A 17,941-nucleotide genomic window follows, 5' to 3' on the forward strand; every position below is an offset into this window, starting at 1 on the left:
CAACAACAAAACGTGGACCCCACAGGTTGTTATCCAATTTCTTGTGAGCGTAGGGATACCCCATATGTGGCCAAAAACCTCTGTTTGGATATATGGGAGGGCTTGGAATGGAAGGAGCACCATTTGAATTTTGGAAAAGTTGAAATAAATTGCGCGCACCATGTCACATTAGCAGGGCCTCTTGGGTACCTATACATTAGAAACCCCCCACAAGTGACTCCATTTTGGAAACTGGACCTCTCAAGGATTTTATTCAGGAGTATAGTAAGCATTTTGAATCCACAGGTACTTCACAAAAATGTTGCTGTAGCAACAAATTTCTCTCTTTTAAGCTATGTGGCCATGATCCAGCGACACGGCGTCCAGTACACAGTGTCAGCCTTCCTGCAGAGATGTGAGTGTTGTCCACGGGAGAACGCAGCTGCCCATGCCCACGATTTGGGTTCAGGCTGCTGTGGAGCTCTATGCTACCTGCAGAGCACACTCATCTCCGCAGCATAAATTGACATGCTGAGGCTCGGGAAGCTGCGCCACAGGTCGGTTTATGCTGCGGAGAAAAGAAGCACAGTGGGCACGGGATTTCTAAAAATCCTTCAACTGTGCTTCTACTGCACAACGCAGCGTTATGGACGCAGGGAAAACACTCTGCGCCCAAAACGCTGCAAACCCTGATTGTGGGCACATAGCCTAAAATGCTACAATGGATGAATGGATAGATGTCAAACATATATAACGTCCCACCCCCCTGCATATTCTAAGCTGGCGCCCTTTAGTGCCTTTCATGTGGCACTAAAGGGTGCCTAGCCTTGTATTTAGCCCAAAAAGAAAAAAAAATAATTAAAATAAATGACGTGGGGTCCCCCCTATTTTTGATAGCCAGCTAGGGTAAAGCAGACAGCTGTAGCCTGCAAACCACAGCTGACAGCTTCACCTTGGCTGGTGATCAATTTGGAGGGCTCCCCAAGCTGTTTTTTTTTAATTATTTATAAATAAATAATTAAAAAAACAAAACAAAACAAAAACGTAGGGTCCCCCCAAATTAGATCACCAGCCAAGGTGAAGCTGACAGCTGGGGTCTGGTATTCTCAGGGTGGGAAGAGCCATGGTTATTGGACTCTTCCCAGCCTAAAAATAGCAGGCCGCAGCCACCCCAGAAGTGGCGCATCCATTAGATGCGCCAATTCTGGCGCTTCGCCCCAGCTCATCCCGCGCCCTGGTGCGTTGGCAAACGGGGTAATAAATGGGGTTGATACCAGGTGTGTAATGTCACCTGGCATCAAGCCCAGCAATTAGTTATGTCACGGCGTCTATCAGATACCCGACATAACTAATTGACAGTAATAAAAAAAAAAAAATTGACAACAAAAAAAAATTTATTTGAAAAAACACTCCCCAAAACATTCCCTGATTGACCAATTTATTGAAAAGAAAAGAAAAAAAAATCCGCTATAATCCATTTGGACGTCCCACGTCGACTCTGGACCTTCTAGAATATGGGGGGCACGTTCAGGGAACGTATCTCCCATTTTCTAGGAGTGCAGACCCTCCATTTGAGGAGAGTGGGTGCAAAGAATCTGCACCCACCCTCCCTGGGTAACAGCTGCAGTGTGCCGAGCAGCAGCAGCAGCAGCCAGCGTCTCACAACACAGGAAGCTGTCAGCTGCTCGGCACATGTGACCGCACTCACCGGCGTCTGCTGTGAAGGAGGAGGGGGCCGCGGGGGATCAGCGCTCCGACAGGTATGTATGACACCGGGGAACACCGGGGGTGATCCGGCAGGGCCTAGGGAGCAGGTTTCTGTCGCATGTGTTATGGCACATACGACAGAAACCATAAGAAAAGTGTAAATGCGGCCGGTGCGCTGCTGTCCTCGCCGGTGCGCGCGGCCATCTTGGATTTTCGGGAGGGGGTTGGGGGTCGGAGGGGGCACTTTGGGGATACTGGGGGACCGGAGAGGACCGGGGGATGAGATTTATCTCCCATCTGACATGTTTGTTTATGCCAGATGGGAGATAAATGATTTTTTACCGGCGCGGTCATTTACTGTAACCTGATCATCGGTATACGGTGTATACCGGTCATCAGGTGAGCGGGGACCGGAAAAAACGGCCAGAATCATGATCTCCAGGGTCTCAGCTACCCCCGGCAGCTGACACCCCGGAAATTTTCTGACTCTGGGGGGCGCTAGACCCTTTTTTCCGACCGCCGTTAAAAAGCGGCGGATCGGCAGAAGTACCCTAATTTGTCGCCGTTAAAAGGCGTATCGGCGGTCGTTAAGGGGTTAATTCTGCTCAATGTTAAATGATATAATTATTTTTTATTAATTGTAATTAATGTTGAGAAAAATTAATTTCACCCTATTGGTTTGGCCCTCCACACCAGTCAGTTTTCATGTGGTCCCTTGGGAAAATTAATTGCCCACCCCTGCAATAGAGCCTTCAAGGCTCCATTAGAAACTAAAGAAATCATGCTAGTGTGAATGGAGCCTAACCTAACCAGTGAATTGTAAGATACAAGTGGTTCTATGCTCTCAAGCTGATGGATACGGTAAACACCAATGAGTATCACCACTTATTGGTAATGGAATCAGATACACGTGACTGACATTCAGCTCCTGGTTCAGACATTCCAGCACAATAGTCACCTTGGTGCTTGTAAATTAACAATTGAGTACCCCATTACATTACAATGTAGCTATAGCGGCGGTCTAGTTTAGGAAACGCGGAAATATCAGGTTACCTTATGCAAAAAATAAAAATGGGAGGAGTTTTGCGCAAACGCATGGTAATTAACAATAGGTAACCAATTAATACTTATTTCCTTTTGTACCATAGGTTCCTTTTGACAGCCGCTGCAAATTTCATGACAGCAGCAAAGCACCCACACCATGGCCATGCATTGGGGAGAACCACTACATATGCTACGTAAACTATGACCCTGATTATAAAAGATTATATGCCAGTATTGTGGGCTGAGTCAAGGTGGGACAGTGGCGTGTCAAGCGGTATGGTTTGCTAAGCCACAAATCTTACTTCAGCTGGGACTGGGAGGTGTACACCACTTGTCTGGTTCTCATGGTTCATGGAAAGGGGTACACCTCTTCATGAATCAGGACCATCTAACTCGCGTCAGTCTGGATGTATCGGGCCCTATACGTTTTTACACCTCTTCTGCCAAAAACATGGGATTAAGGTATATGGAAGCTCTGTCACACATGCATATAGAAAAAATTGAAAAGTATGGAAACTGCTTGCAGTGAAATATTTTGTGTTCATTATGGCAAAAGATATAGTCCTTCCAACGTTTCGGCCTTGCCCAAGGATTAATTTATCTATACATTCCAGGTAGACCAATTGAAGCATCCACTGTATCACTACTATCAAATCGCTTTAGAAAAAAAATCTCCTCTGATCCCAGATATTATTCCACCTTACCTAAAGTATATGTGGTGATCGCTGCCGTAGCGAACATTATCGCTACGGCAGCGTCACACGCACATACCTGTGCAGCGACGTCGCTGTGACCGGGGGGGGCGGTTCGTTCGGTTCAGCGACGTCACTGAACCGCCGCCCAATAGAAAAGGAGGGGAGGAGATGAGTGGCCGGAACATCCCGCCCACCTCCTTCCTTCCTCCTTTTCCGGTGGACGCAGGTAAGGAGGTGTTTGTCGTTCCAGCGGCCTCACACACAGCGATGTGTGCTGCCGCAGGAACGACTAACAACATTGTTACTGCAGCAGCAACGATAATTGGGAAGAGGGGGGCATCTCACCGATGAGCAATTTTGAACGTTTTTGCGACGATTCAAAATTGCTCATAGGTGTCACACACAACGACATCGCTAAAGCGGCCGGATGTGCGTCACAAATTCCGTGACCCCAACGAAATCGCTTTAGCGATCTCGTAGCGTGTAAAGCCACCTTTAGAGACACCACAGACTTCCTCACATGTATGAATAGCCTATCTGCTATCCCCTTCCCCCTTCAACAGTATCCTAGCTACGATAGATGTCAATAGTTTATACACTAGCATTGATCATGACTATGGGATTGATTCCGTAGAATGATTCCTCAACACCGTGCGCAACCTCACTGGGTCGCAGAAATCCTTTTGTATAGACCTACTAAGGCTATGTGTGCACGTTGCGTTTTTTTTCTGCGGAAACTCTGCATTTTGAACTGCAGTGTTTTCAGTGCCAAATTGCATGTGTTCAGCTTCCCCAGCAAAGTCTATGAGACAGCTGAAAAATCAATGCACACGCAGCGTTTGTAAACGCAGCGTTTTGGATGCCCAAAATCCCTGCGGGAAAAAAAAGCAGCATGTCACTTCTTTTGTGCGTTGTAGCTGCGTTCTCCACCCATTGAAATCAATGATGTGGGTCAAAACGCAACCAAAATGCACTTGGACTGCATTTTTGTTGCGTTCCGCGTGCTTTTTTGACAAGCAAAACGCAGGTCTTTTCAGTCTCCCTCTGTCGGTCTCTTTCTCTGTCAGTTGGTCACTCTGTCTGTCACTCTCTCTGTCGGTCAGTCTTTCCCACTCTCTCATACTCACCGATCACCAGCGTGGCGCTGCACAGCTGTCACACTGCTCCGGCGGCTTTTCCTCTTTTGAAAATGCTGGCCGCTCATTATTCTATCTGGTATTCCCTGCTTTCCCTGCCCACCGGCGCCTATGATTGGTTGCAGTCAGACTCGCCCCCATGCTGAGTGACAGCTGTCTCACTGCAACCAATCACAGCCACAGGTGGGCGGGTCTATACCGTGCAGTAAAATAAATAAATAATTTAAAAAAAACGACGTGCGGTCCCCCCCCAATTTTGATACCAGCCTGAGGTAAAGCCACACGGCTGAAGGCTGGTATTCTCAGGATGGGGAGCGCCACGTTATGGGGAGCCCCCCAGGCTAACAATATCAGCCAGCAGCCGCCCGGCATTGCCGCATCCTTTAGATGCCACAGTCCCGGGACTATACCCGGCTCATCCCGAATTGCCCTGGTGCGGTAAATCGAGGTAATAAGCAGTTAATGGCAGCCCATAGCTGCCACAAAGTCCTAGGTTAATCATGGCAGGCGTCTCCCCGAGATACCTTCCATGATTAACCTGTAAGTTAAAGAAAATAAACACACACATTCAAAATATCCTTTATTTGGAATAAAAGCCAAAAAAAAAAAAAAAAAACACCCCACCCTCTTTCACCACTTTATTAAAATCTTCAAATACCTCTCAAGGTCCGACGTAATCCACACGAGGTCCCGCGACGCTCTCAGCTCTGCTACATGAAGCTGACAGAGCGGTCACAGACCAGACCGCTCTCTATCAGCTCCACGCAGCAACTGAAGTGAGCCACGCGAACAGCGATGAAGTCACAGGTGAGTTGCGGTCTCGGGTGGAGGACTCCAGCTGGCCGCGGGTAACCTGAGTGACGGCAGCGCTAATTGCGCTGCTCACTTCAGTCACTCAGGGGATTAGCGGTCACCGGTGAGTCCTTCACGGGTGACCACTAATCAGGCTGCCACACACAGATAGAGCCACGGTATGACAATGAAGTCTGGTGAAGTTCACCCGAGTTCATTCTCATCACGCGACTGTCTGTGTGCTATCAGCCGGCATGTAGCAGAGCTGAATTGTCGCGGGAACGCACTGTCAAAAATGCATCCAAAAGGAATGCAAAAAGCATCCAAAATGCATGCGTTGTGGATGCATTTTGTTTTCTTTTTTTACAAACGCAGTGTCCAGTCTGCCAGAGGGTGCGTTCTTTTCTGTACTGCAGAGAACGCACCGTGTGCACATACCCTAAGTGTAGAACTTAGTTAAAAAAAAAAAAAAAAACCACAACAAACTACTTTCTGTTTGAAGATTAATTTTACATACAGCTGAATGGGACCGCGATGGGATCAAACATAGCTCCACCGTATGCAAATATAGTTATGGCCAGATTCGAGGAAAACTTTGTATACACCCATTCACTTTTCCCAAGTGAAGTCATCTGGAAATGCTACATCGATGACGTTTTTTGTCATCTGGCATGACAGTGAGGATTCATTGGAATCCTTGGTCAGAGACATCAACGAATGTCTACCAGGACTGACGTTCACATTAAACTATCACAAAGAATATATCAACTTTCTTGATACTATGGTCCATATCACTAAGGAAGGATCTATCCATACTGATTTATACACTAAACCGATGGACAAAAACAGCCTTTTAAACTACTCCAGTTGCCACCCCAAGCATATAAAGCAGGCACTACCCAGATCCCAACATGCCAAAATGAAACGTATTGTATCAGATAAGACACAGCGTCTCCAAAGACACAAAGAAATGTTTTTGGATAGAGGCTATCCAGACAACATTGCGAAGACACAGTAATGTATCCGCAACCCATAAAGGGATGATAGGTCCAAGCATACCATTCGTCAGCAAATATCACTCATTAATCAGAAGGACCCTAATGAAACATTGGCCATTGTTAGGACTCTCATACCCTAAGATCTCCCAGTTTCATAATGTTCTGCCACAAGAGGAGCCAAAACCTCTGCGATACTCTAATACGATACGCGCAGACTTCGTCTCAGCCACCAGTATCACCAGACAAATGACGCTCTATACTACACGCACTGGCAACTTCCCCTGCCTACATTGTACCCAATGTTCGAACATAGTCAAAGGCAATACATTTTTTCCATATGCCTGTGTGCCAGAGTTTCCATATACCTTTGTACTATTTTTTTTACTCTAGAGCACCGCTAACAAGGTAATAGAGACAGACGTCTTCAATATTCCTAAAAACATGGAATTGACTGGAGGTGTAACATGAGGTTGTGCAGTTTATAAGAAAACGTGGGATCTCTAGACATACTTTTCCTGTTTGTGGTATGGCGTTTTTCATTATTCTTGCCACATTGGCAATTGGTAGGTAAATATCTTGTTCTCTGAAACTTTCTTTTGAGCCATTTGTGTCGTCTGGATCATTTAAGCTGTCTTCTGTATCTCCTGAAACAGATAAAAAGTATAAGCTAAATTAGTATTATTCTGGAATGGACTGAAATACTTGAGTGTAATACAGAATTAAATGGGTTTAAAGAGGACAAACCAGTAGGATTTTCATATATAAAGTAAAGCCAGTGCTATACTGGCATTAGGATGCTGAATGTAACCATAACTTTTGTTCTGAGATTAAGGGCTTTATTTCAGAAAAATGTGCAAGTGAAGTTCCAGCAATGCACTGCTATTTGAATGATAGCAGCTACAGAATATTTAATATGTGGGTTGGATTTTGCCATCTATTCCCATCCAATCTGCTGCCTGGCCTTGGTAGATGCTAGGCTGTATGGGCTCCTTCCAGGTATGAGTAATTTCTGTCACGTGATTGGGCTGCATTTTTAACACGCCCCTTACAGTCTAACATCTATTAAGGCCAGGCAGCAGACAGGGTGGGAATAGATAGCAAAACCCACCCCACCTATTATTCTGTAGCTGCTATCAGATAGCAGTACATTTCTGTAACTTTACTTGCACATATTTCTGAAATAAAACCTCCAATGTCAGAACAACAGGTATAATTACATTCAGCCTGATAGTGCCAGTATAGCACTGGCTTTACGTATATATGAAAATTGTGATGTTTAGTTCTCTTTAAAGTTTTAAAAAGAACAGGGGGAGGGGAAAAAAAAAAAAAGTAATATTAAAATGGAAAAATTGAAAATATTTTTGGAAAATTGTACACTCTCTTTCTCATAGTTTTCAAGTCATTGAATTGAAACTTGCATTTATCACTTCCATAATGATAAATATTGGCCCTGATCATATGATGACGCTCATTACAACACAGCTTTGACAACTGAAAGCCCAACGCCAAGGATTTTTTTATTTTTATTTTTTACCATGGAGTGATGCTTATACTCTAAGATCTCTGCATCGTCATCTTTTACAAACTTTGCCTCAGTCCTGCGGCACCATCTTGTAACCACAACTTCTGATTGGCCAGAAGTCAGAAGGTATGCCACAACCTCTCACTGCAAGTCTACCACAGCCAGGACGAGGCTCTCCTAGACTTCCACTGAAGAGTCATACACCGCAAGCTCCATGAAACAGACTTTGCGCGATCCAGCAGATCACAAACTGCCTAAGACCAACGGCAGTGGCGGCTATAAAAGGTATCAACGCTGGAAGGTGCGTATAATAAGACTGGGGTCAAGGACCCTAGATTAAAAGCACCACTCCAGCGGTAAATTAAATATGAGGAGTATGCTTTTCATAATACACATTGAGAAGGATTTATCAAGACTGGCGTGAAATGCAAAAACTGAATCAAAGGGCATGCACAACTCGCAGTCACGCCATGGCTTCAGTGGGTACTGTATAATAACTGTTCAGGAAACCAGTGCACATGGCAGGATAGTCCTTATAGGACAGAGCTTTTAAACTTCTCAATTCTAAAAGTTGATAAACAAGATACAGACCACATGGTTTCCAGACTTACCATCATGGGGTTGTATTACATAGTGGCTGCCGCCAATGTAATCAGCGGAAATTCCTAACTGGGACGTGTCCGTTGTAGAGTTATCACCGTCCATCTGAAAATGGAAACATAATCTTTAGGTAACTAATAATTGCTCAGATCCAGGGTGGATAACAATCAATGTTTTTAAAAAAAAAAAAAATAAATAAATCGGATTTTTTTGATTTAAATCGGATTTTTTTGATTTAAATCGGATTTTTTTGATTTAAATCGGATTTTTTTGATTTAAATCGGATTTTTTTTTATTTAAATCGGATTTTTTTCAATAAACTGCTTTTTGAGGCAAATATTTTACCATCCAAAAAGGTTCTTCCATCATGAGATAAAGCAGAGTTTAATTTAGTAGAATAAAGGCTGTATATGTGTAGCATTCACAATGCCATGCTCTTAAAGAGGTTTCTGTAGGATTAGTGGGCAGTTTCTCTCCTATATTATCACAGACGCTCGCTTTACTTACGCAGTTCTCAAAACTGAATTTGACTCCGCAGAGGTCCCAGCCTCTTCTTCACGGCAAAAATATTACAACATGAACAGAGTTGAGAAAAAGACCTTAATCCTATTGTTCTACAAACCTATGAATACAGAATCAACCCCTTCAGTGCCAAGTCCAAAAAGTTAGACAATATGTTTGATTGTTTGGAGTGGAATAGATCTGCACAACACAAGAAGAATGTGAATCTAAAGGTCCAGTCACACTAAGCAACTTACCAGCGTTCCCAACAACGATAGGGATCGCTGGTAAGTTGCTAGGAGGTTGCTGGTGAGATGTCACACTGCGACGCTCCAGCGATCCCACCAGCAACCTGACCTGGCAGGGATCGCTGGAGCGTCGCTACACGAGTTGCTGGTGAGCTCACCAGCAACCAGTGACCAGCCCCCAGCGCCGCGTGGAAGATGCTGCGCTTGGTAACTAAGGTAAATATCGGTAACCAACCCGATATTTACCTTGGTTACCACTGCACGGAGCTACACGTGCAGAGAGCAGGGAGCAGCGCACACTGAGCGCTGGCTCCTTGCTCTCCTAGCTACAGCACACATTGGGTTAATTACCCGATGTGTACTGCAGCTAAATGTGCACAGAGCAGGGAGCAGCGCACACTGAGCGCTGGCTCCTTGCTCTCCTAGTTACAGCACACATGGGGTTAATTACCTGATGTATGCTGCAGCTAAATGTGCACAGAGCAGGGAGCAGCGCACAATGCTTAGCGCTGGCTCCTTGCTCTCCTACTTACAGCACACATCAGGTTAATTAACCCGATGTGTCCTGCAGCTACATGTGCACAGAGCAGGAGCCGGCAGCACAGGCAGTGAGAGCGGCGGAGGCTGGTATCGAAGGTAAATATCGGGTAACCAAGGACAGGGCTTCTTGGTTACCCGATGTTTACTGTGGTTACCAGCCTCCGCAGAAGCCGGCTCCTGCTCACTGCACATTTAGTTGTTGCTGTCTCGCTGTCACACACAGCGATCTGTGCTTCACAGAGGGACAGCAACAACTAAAAAATGGCCCAGGACATTCAGCAACAACCAACGACCTCACAGCAGGGGCCAGGTTGTTGCTGGATGTCACACACAGCAACATCGCTAGCAACGTCACAAAAGTTGTTCGTTAGCAGCGATGTTGCTAGCGATGTTGCTTAGTGTGACGGGGCCTTAAGTGTGAGGAGGAGGAAGGGCAAGCAGACAAGAAAATGAAAGTGAAACTTTGAGCACAATACTGCAGCATAGCCACAGACAGACAAGTCTGGATCTGTTTGTGTGTACGATCTGAGGTTTATTACATTCTTTCCTTATAATGGCAGCAGGCCGTAAAAGAGACCCAGTTTGGGAATATTTTAATGAAGCTCCTTCGCCTATCGGTAAGGCAGGCATGCGTGCAAAATGCAAACGATGCAACAAAGAGATGCAAGGCCTGGTGGCGCGAATGAGGCAACATCATGAGAAGTGCGGTGATGAAGATGACCAAAGAAACACTTCTGAACAGGCAGGATCTTCAGGTTGGTAAACATTTTTATTGAATCCTATTTCTAAAGACTGAACTGTCATGTATGAAAAAAATTATATTTCTTATTATTACTGCATGTTACTGTCATTTGGTACAGTTATGAAGAAAAACAAATATTCCTTTTGGGGCAGGGGCAGTGATGTGTTGTGTACAATAAGCAGAAATTGTATAATAAACAATAAAATAACAGCATTGACTTTTTTTGTTTAGGGGAATTCATGGATTCTGGAAACTATCCACCTCCAAGATCACCATCATCCTGTTCTACAGTTTCAGAGTTATCCATCCAGGATAGTGCTTCATTAGCAGCAGCAGCATCATCAGACACCCACAGCCACATATCACCATCACCCAAAAGGAAGAAAAAACCTTTACCTCCTGGAACCACCATAGATAGGGTTGTGATAAGAACTAGCAGATTAGAAAAAGAGTTGATTGATGAAAAAATTGCCCAGTTTATTTATGCAACGAACTCTTCTTTCCGTCTGACTGAGAACCCACATTTCATTAATATGGTTCAGTCACTGAGACCAGGATACAGTCCACCCAGCAGAGCTGATGTTGCAGGGAAACTGCTGGATCAAGTGTATGACAGAGAAATGGAGCAATGTGCAACAGCTCTGGAGGGCAAAATTGTTAACCTAAGTATTGATGGGTGGAGTAATGTCCACAATGATCCTATTGTATGTGCTTGTATAACAGAAGAAGGTAAAGTCTTCCTTGCACAAACAACTGATACGTCAGGAAATGCACACACAGCAGAATACTTACAAGAAGTGGCAGTAAAAGCTATAACGACATGTGAACAAAAATTCAAATGTCTAGTACGCAGTTTGGTCACTGACAATGCTGCAAACGTATCCAAGATGAGAAGAGATTTAGAAGAGCAGGGAGGGAATACAAAGCTGCTAATAACATATGGTTGCAGTGCTCATTTGCTGCACCTCTTAGCCAAAGACTTAAGTGTTCCAGAAATAAAGGCTAATGTTGTTGAAATTGCTAAATACTTCCGTAATAATCATTTTGCTGCAGCAGCTCTGAAAAGGATGGGTGGAACCAAGCTAACGCTCCCACAAGATGATAGATGGAACTCTGTGGTGGACTGTTTTGAGCAGTATATCAAAAACTGGCCTATTCTGATGACACTTTGTGAAGAAAATCAAGATAAAATAGATGGCACTGTCACGGCCAAAATCCTCAACATTGGGCTTAAGAGAAATGTTGAACATATGCTGAGCTTCCTGAAACCCATCTCTCAAGCTTTAAACAAAATACAGAAAAATAGCTGTTTTATTGTGGATGCTGTTGAAATTTGGAAGGAACTGAGTGAACACTTAAAAACAGAACTACACATGGACAGAATTAAATTACAAGCAGTAAACAAACGAATGGGACAAGCACTGACTGCAGCTCATTTTTTGGCAAATATTGTCAATTTCCAATATCAGGGTCAAAACCTAAGTGCTGAGGAAGAGTAGTTAGCTATGACATGGGTATCCAGCAATCATCCATCTTTAATGCCAACTATAATAAACTTCAGAGCTAAGGGGGAACCATTCAAGAAATATATGTTTGCTGAAGATATTTTAAGGAAGGTCACACCAGTAAACTGGTTGAAGTCACTTAAGCGCTTGGATTTAGAGACTGTTCAAGTAATGATTTCACTTTTAACAGCAGTAGCTTCTTCTGCAGGCGTTGAAAGAATATTCTCTTCCTTTTGGACTCATTCATTCTAAATTGAGAAATCGGTTGGGACCCAATAAAGCAGGAAAGCTTGTTTTTCTTTTCCAGATTATGAATAGGAACAAAGAAGAAGATGATGATGAAGATGACGACAAGTGAGCTACAGAGGACAACAGGGACAGTAGTATTTAAGTTTTTCATGTGTCGGCTGGGCTGACAGTCTAAGTTTCTTAAAATATATATATTTTGTTTAGCCAAATTAGTTAACAAACATGGATGTTTGTTTAAGCAAATAACTTATGCTGTAATGTTGTTATTGTTTCAGTTGAATAAATCTATTTAAATTGTTATTAAGGTCAGGATTATTTTTCTCCTTCCTAAGTACAACAGAACAGTGGTGTCCAAATATGAATGATTAACCCATTAAACTGGGGAGAAAAAAAAGTAATATAAAAAGTGATTCTAAAAATCTTCATCTACTTGCATGTTAAAGTAGCAAGAACTAGTTTAGGTAGAAACTTTGATTTAAATCACTGATTTAAATCAAGCCTTACTGACTAGTGATTTAAATCGTGATTTAAATCGTTATTTAAATCAGTTAGATTTAAATCAAATCCACCCTGCTCAGATCCCTAAAGTAATGAGGCCAAATCTAATATATATGCAGACAAGGTAAGTACTATATTATTCAAATTATAAGACGCACTTTTCCTCACAAAAATTTGGGAGGAAAATGAGGTGCATCTTATAATGCGAATGTAGCTTACCGGGAGGTGGAGAATGGGCGCTGTGCTGGCTGCGTTGGCTTCAAATAATGGCGCCCGTGTGGGCAGATGGACCTCTCGGCTCAAGATCTCATCTGTGCACACGCTGCCACCGACCCATTGATCTCCCAGCAGTGGACTTGAAGAAAATGGCGCCCGGAAGTGGCGCGTGCGCAGATGAGATCTTGGCTTGTCATGGAGCCGAGAGCTCAATCTGCACACGCTCCAACTCTGGGTCGCAATTTCTTTGAAGCCCACATCCCTGACAGAGCATCTGTGACACCCGCTGCACTGCCCTGCTCCACACAGCAAGCACAGTGCTAACAGTCAGCACAGCCCTCATCACAGCACCTGCAGTATCGCCCTACTCCAGCTCCCCTCCTGCCTGCTATGACCTCGCTCCACCAACGCAGCCGCCCCCCCTCCCTACGGTAAGATACCACCAGAGTATAAGACGGACCTCTCTTTTTTTGTTATCTTTATAAAACGAAAAAAAAAAAAAAGGGAATTTTGTTTACCGTAAATTCCTTTTCTTCTAGCTCCTATTGGGAGACCCAGACAATTGGGTGTATAGCTTCTGCCTCTGGAGGCCACACAAAGTATTACACTTTTAAAAAAGTGTAACCCCTCCCCTCTGCCTATACACCCTCCCGTGGATCACGGGCTCCTCAGTTTGGTGCAAAAGCAGGAAGGAGAAAACTTATAAATTGGTCTAGGGTAAATTCAATCCGAAGGATGTTCGGAGAACTGAAGACCATGAACCCAAAGAACAAATCAACAACATGTGTACACAAAAGAACAACCAGCCCGAAGGGCACAGGGGTGGGTGCTGGGTCTCCCAATAGGAGCTAGAAGAAAAGGAATTTACGGTAAGTAAACAAAATTCCCTTTTTCTTTGTCGCTCCATTGGGAGACCCAGACAATTGGGACGTCCAAGAGCAGTCCCTGGGTGGGTAAAGCAATACCTCAATAAAAAGAGCCGAAAACGGCCCCCTCCTACAGGTGGGCAACCGCCGCCTGGAGGATTCGCCTACCTAGACTGGCATCTGCCGAAGCATAGGTATGCACTTGATAGTGCTTCGTGAAAGTGTGCAGACTAGACCACGTAGCTGCCTGACACCTGCTGAGCCGTTGCCCGGTGCCGCAATGCCCAGGACGCACCTACGGCTCTGGTAGAATGGGCTTTCAACCCTGAAGGGAGCGGAAGCCCAGAAGTACGGTAGGCCTTGAGAATCGGTTCCTTGATCCACCGAGCCAAGGTTGACTTGGAGGCCTGAGAGCCCTTACGCTGGCCAGCGACAAGGACAAAGAGCGCGTCTGAACGGCGCAGGGGCGCCGTGCGAGACACGTAGAACCGGAGTGCTCTCACTAGATCCAAAAGAGTGCAAATCCTTTTCGCACTGGTGAATTGGATTAGGGCAAAAGGAAGGCAAGGAGATATCCTGATTTAGATGAAAAGGGGATACCACCTTAGGGAGAAATTCCGGGACAGGACGCAAAACCACCTTATCCTGGTGGAAAACCAGGAAGGGAGCTTTGCATGACAGCGCTGCAAGCTCAGACACTCTGCGAAGTAATGTGACTGCCACCAGGAAGGCCACCTTCTGAGAAAGACGGGAGAGAGAGAGAGAGAGACATCCCGCAGCGGCTCAAAAGGCGGCTTTTGAAGAGCAGTCAGGACCCTGTTAAGATCCCAAGGTTCCAACGGACGTTTGTAAGGTGGAACCATGTGGCAAACCCCCTGCAGGAACGTGCGGACCTGCGGAAGCCTGGCTAGACGCGTTTGAAAAAACACGGAGAGCGCCGACACTTGGCCCTTGAGAGAGCCGAGGGACAAACCCTTGTCCATTCCAGATTGTAGGAATGAAAGAAATGTGGGTAATGCAAATGGCCATGGAGGAAAACCGTTATCAGAGCACCAGGATAAGAAGATTTGCCAAGTCCTGTGATAGATCTTGCCGGACGTTGGTTCCCTGGCTTGTCTCATGGTGGCAATGACATCCTGAGATAACCCTGAAGACGCTAGGAGCCAGGACTCAATGGCCACACAGTCAGGTTGAGGGCCACAGAATTCAGATGGAAAAACGGGCCTTGTGACAGCAAGTCTGGGCGGTCTGGAAGTGCCCACGGTTGACCCACCGTGAGATGCCACAGATCCGGATACCACGACCGCCTCGGCCAGTCTGGAGCGACGAGAATGGCGCGACGGCATTCGGACCGGATCTTGCGTAGTACCCTGGGCAGCATCACCAGAGGGGGAAACACATATGGCAGTCGAAACTGCGACCAATCCTGGACCAAAGCGTCCGCTGCCAGAGCTCTGTGATCCTGAGACCGTGCCATGAAGGCCGGGACCTTGTTGTTGTGTCGTGACGCCATGAGATCGACGTCCGGCGTTCCCCAGCGGCGACAGATCTCTCGAAACACGTCTGGGTGAAGAGACCATTCCCCCGCGTCCATGCCCTGACTGAGAAAATCTGCTTCCCAGTTTTCTACGCCCGGGATGTGAACTGCGGAGATGGTGGAGCCTGTGTCTTCCACCCACTGCAGAATCCGCCGGACTTCCTGGAAGGCTTGACGACTGCGAGTGCCGCCTTGGTGGTTGATGTAGGCGACGGCAGTGGCGTTGTCCGACTGGATTCGGATCTGCCTGCCCTCCAGCCACCGATGGAAAGCCAATAGGGCTAGATATACTGCCCTTATCTCCAGGATATTGATCTGAAGGGACGATTCTATTGGAGTCCAGGTTCCTTGAGCCCTGTGGTGGAGAAAAACCGCTCCCCAACCTGACAGGCTCGCATCCGTGGTGACCACGGCCCAGGTTGGGGGTAGGAAGGATTTTCCCCGGGACAGAGATGTGGGTAGGAGCCACCACTGAAGTGATGTTTTGGTTGCGAGGGAAAGAGATGTTCTTGTCGAGGGAAGCAGCACTCTTGTCCCATTTGCGAAGAATGTACCGTTGGAGTGGCCGTAGATGGAATTGCGCGAACGGCACTGCCTCCATAGCTGCAACCATCTTCCCCAGGAAGTGCATGAGGCGCCTTAAGGGGTGTGACTGACTCAGAAGAAGTGACTGCACCCCCGCCTGCAGAGAAAGCTATTTGTCCCGCGGTACCTTGACTAACACTGGTTGGGTATGAAACTCCATCCCGAGGTAAGTCAGTGATTGGGTCGGCGTCAACTTGGATTTCGGGAAATTGATGATCCACCCGAACTGCTGGAGAGTCGCCAGAGTGACGGTAAGACTTTGTTGACACGCCACCAGAGAAGGGGCCCAGACTAGGAGATCATCCAAGTAAGGGATCACCGAGTGGCCCTGAGAGTGCAGGACCGCCACGACGGATGCCATGACTTTGGTGAAAACCCGTGGGGCTGTCGCCAGGCCGAAGGGCAATGCCACGAACTGGAGGTGTTCGTCCCCGATGGCGAAACGCAGGAAACGTTGATGTTCGGGTGCGATCGGCACATGGAGATAAGCATCTTTGATGTCGATCGATGCTAGGAAGTCTCCTTGTGACATCGAAGTGATGACCGAGCGGAGAGATTCCATCCGGAACCGTCTGGCTCTCACATGTCTGTTGAGCAGCTTGAGGTCCAGAACGGGACGGAATGACCCGTCCTTTTTTGGTACTACGAACAAGTTGGAGTAAAATCCGCGACCACGTTCCTGAAGGGGAACGGGAATCACAACTCCCTCCATCTTTAGAGCGTCCACTGCCTGAAAAAGTGCGTCGGCCTGTGCGGGGGGTGGGGAGGTTCGGAAGAAACGAGCCGCAGGACGAGAGTTGAACTCTATCCTGTAACCATGAGACAGAATGTCTCTCACCCATCGGTCTTGAACGTGTGGCCACCAGGCGTCGCCAAAGCGGGAGAGCCTGCCACCGACCGAGGATGTGGTTAGATGAGGCCGAGAGTCATGTGGAGGCCGTCTTGGAGGCAGTGCCTCCCGCCGCCTTTTGGGGGCGTGACTTGGACCGCCACGCATAGGAGTTCCTTTGGCCTTTCTCCGGCCGGTTGGACGACGAGGATTGGGTCTTGGCAGAGGGACGAAAGGACCGAAACCTCGAATGGATTTTTCTCTGCTGAGGTCTCTGAGGTTTGGACTGGGGTAAGGAGGAGTCCTTTCCCGAGGATTCCTTAATAATCTCATCCAACCGTTCGCCAAACAAACGGTCGCCAGAAAAAGGCAAACCAGTTAAGAACCTTTTGGAAGCAGAGTCTGCTTTCCATTCGCGCAGCCACATGGCCCTGCGGACTGCCACGGAGTTAGCGGATGCCACAGCCGTACGGCTAGCGGAGTCCAGGACGGCGTTCATGGCGTAGGACGAAAATGCTGATGCCTGAGAGGTCAAGAAAGAAACCTGCGGAGCAGAGTTCCGCGTGACGGCATTAATCTCAGTCAGACATGCCGAGATTGCTTGGAGAGCCCACACGGCCGCAAAGGCCGGGGCGAAAGACGCGCCCGTGGCCTCATAAATAGACTTCACCAAGAGCTCTGTCTGTCTGTCAGTGGCATCCTTCAGGGATGCGCCATCGGCAACAGACACAACGGACCTAGCAGCCAATCTAGAGACTGGAGGATCCACCTTGGGAGAGTCTGCCCAGCCCTTAACGACTTCAGGTGAAAAGGGGTAACGCGTGTCAGTGTGCCGTTTAGCAAAGCGCTTGTCCGGGACCGCTCTGGGCTTCTGGACAGCGTCCCTGAAGTTAGAGTGATCAAAAAACGTATTGCGCGTACGTTTGGGGAATCGAAATTGGTGTTTCTCCTGCTGAGAAGCCGGCTCCTCTGCAGGAGGAGGTGGGGGTGAGAGATCCAGCACCTGGTTGATGGACGAGATAAGATCATTTACCAAGGCGTCCCCCCTCAGGGGCATCAAGGTTAAGGGTGAAGTCAGGGTCAGAGCCCTGAGTTCCCACGCCCGCCTCGTCTTCCTGAGAGTCATCAAGCTGGGATCCAGAGCAGCGTGAG

The 17,941-nt window shown here is 46.8% G+C and overlaps 1 protein-coding gene across 2 annotated transcripts in view; it reads right to left on the reverse strand.

Annotated features, from left to right (window-relative positions):
* NFYB (nuclear transcription factor Y subunit beta) overlaps positions 1–17,941 on the reverse strand; it is a 39,754-nt gene that overhangs the window by 9,956 nt on the left and 11,857 nt on the right. For both annotated transcript variants that reach the window (XM_075342409.1, XM_075342407.1), the window contains exons 2-3: positions 8,485–8,578; positions 6,862–6,995 (exon numbers count right to left, since the gene is read on the reverse strand). In XM_075342409.1, the coding sequence (XP_075198524.1) occupies positions 6,862–6,995; positions 8,485–8,578 (228 nt within the window). The remainder of the gene's footprint in view (positions 1–6,861; positions 6,996–8,484; positions 8,579–17,941) is intronic.

The sequence above is a fragment of the Anomaloglossus baeobatrachus genome, chromosome 4, assembly GCF_048569485.1.
Source record: "Anomaloglossus baeobatrachus isolate aAnoBae1 chromosome 4, aAnoBae1.hap1, whole genome shotgun sequence".
NCBI classification, from domain to species: Eukaryota; Metazoa; Chordata; class Amphibia; order Anura; family Aromobatidae; genus Anomaloglossus; species Anomaloglossus baeobatrachus.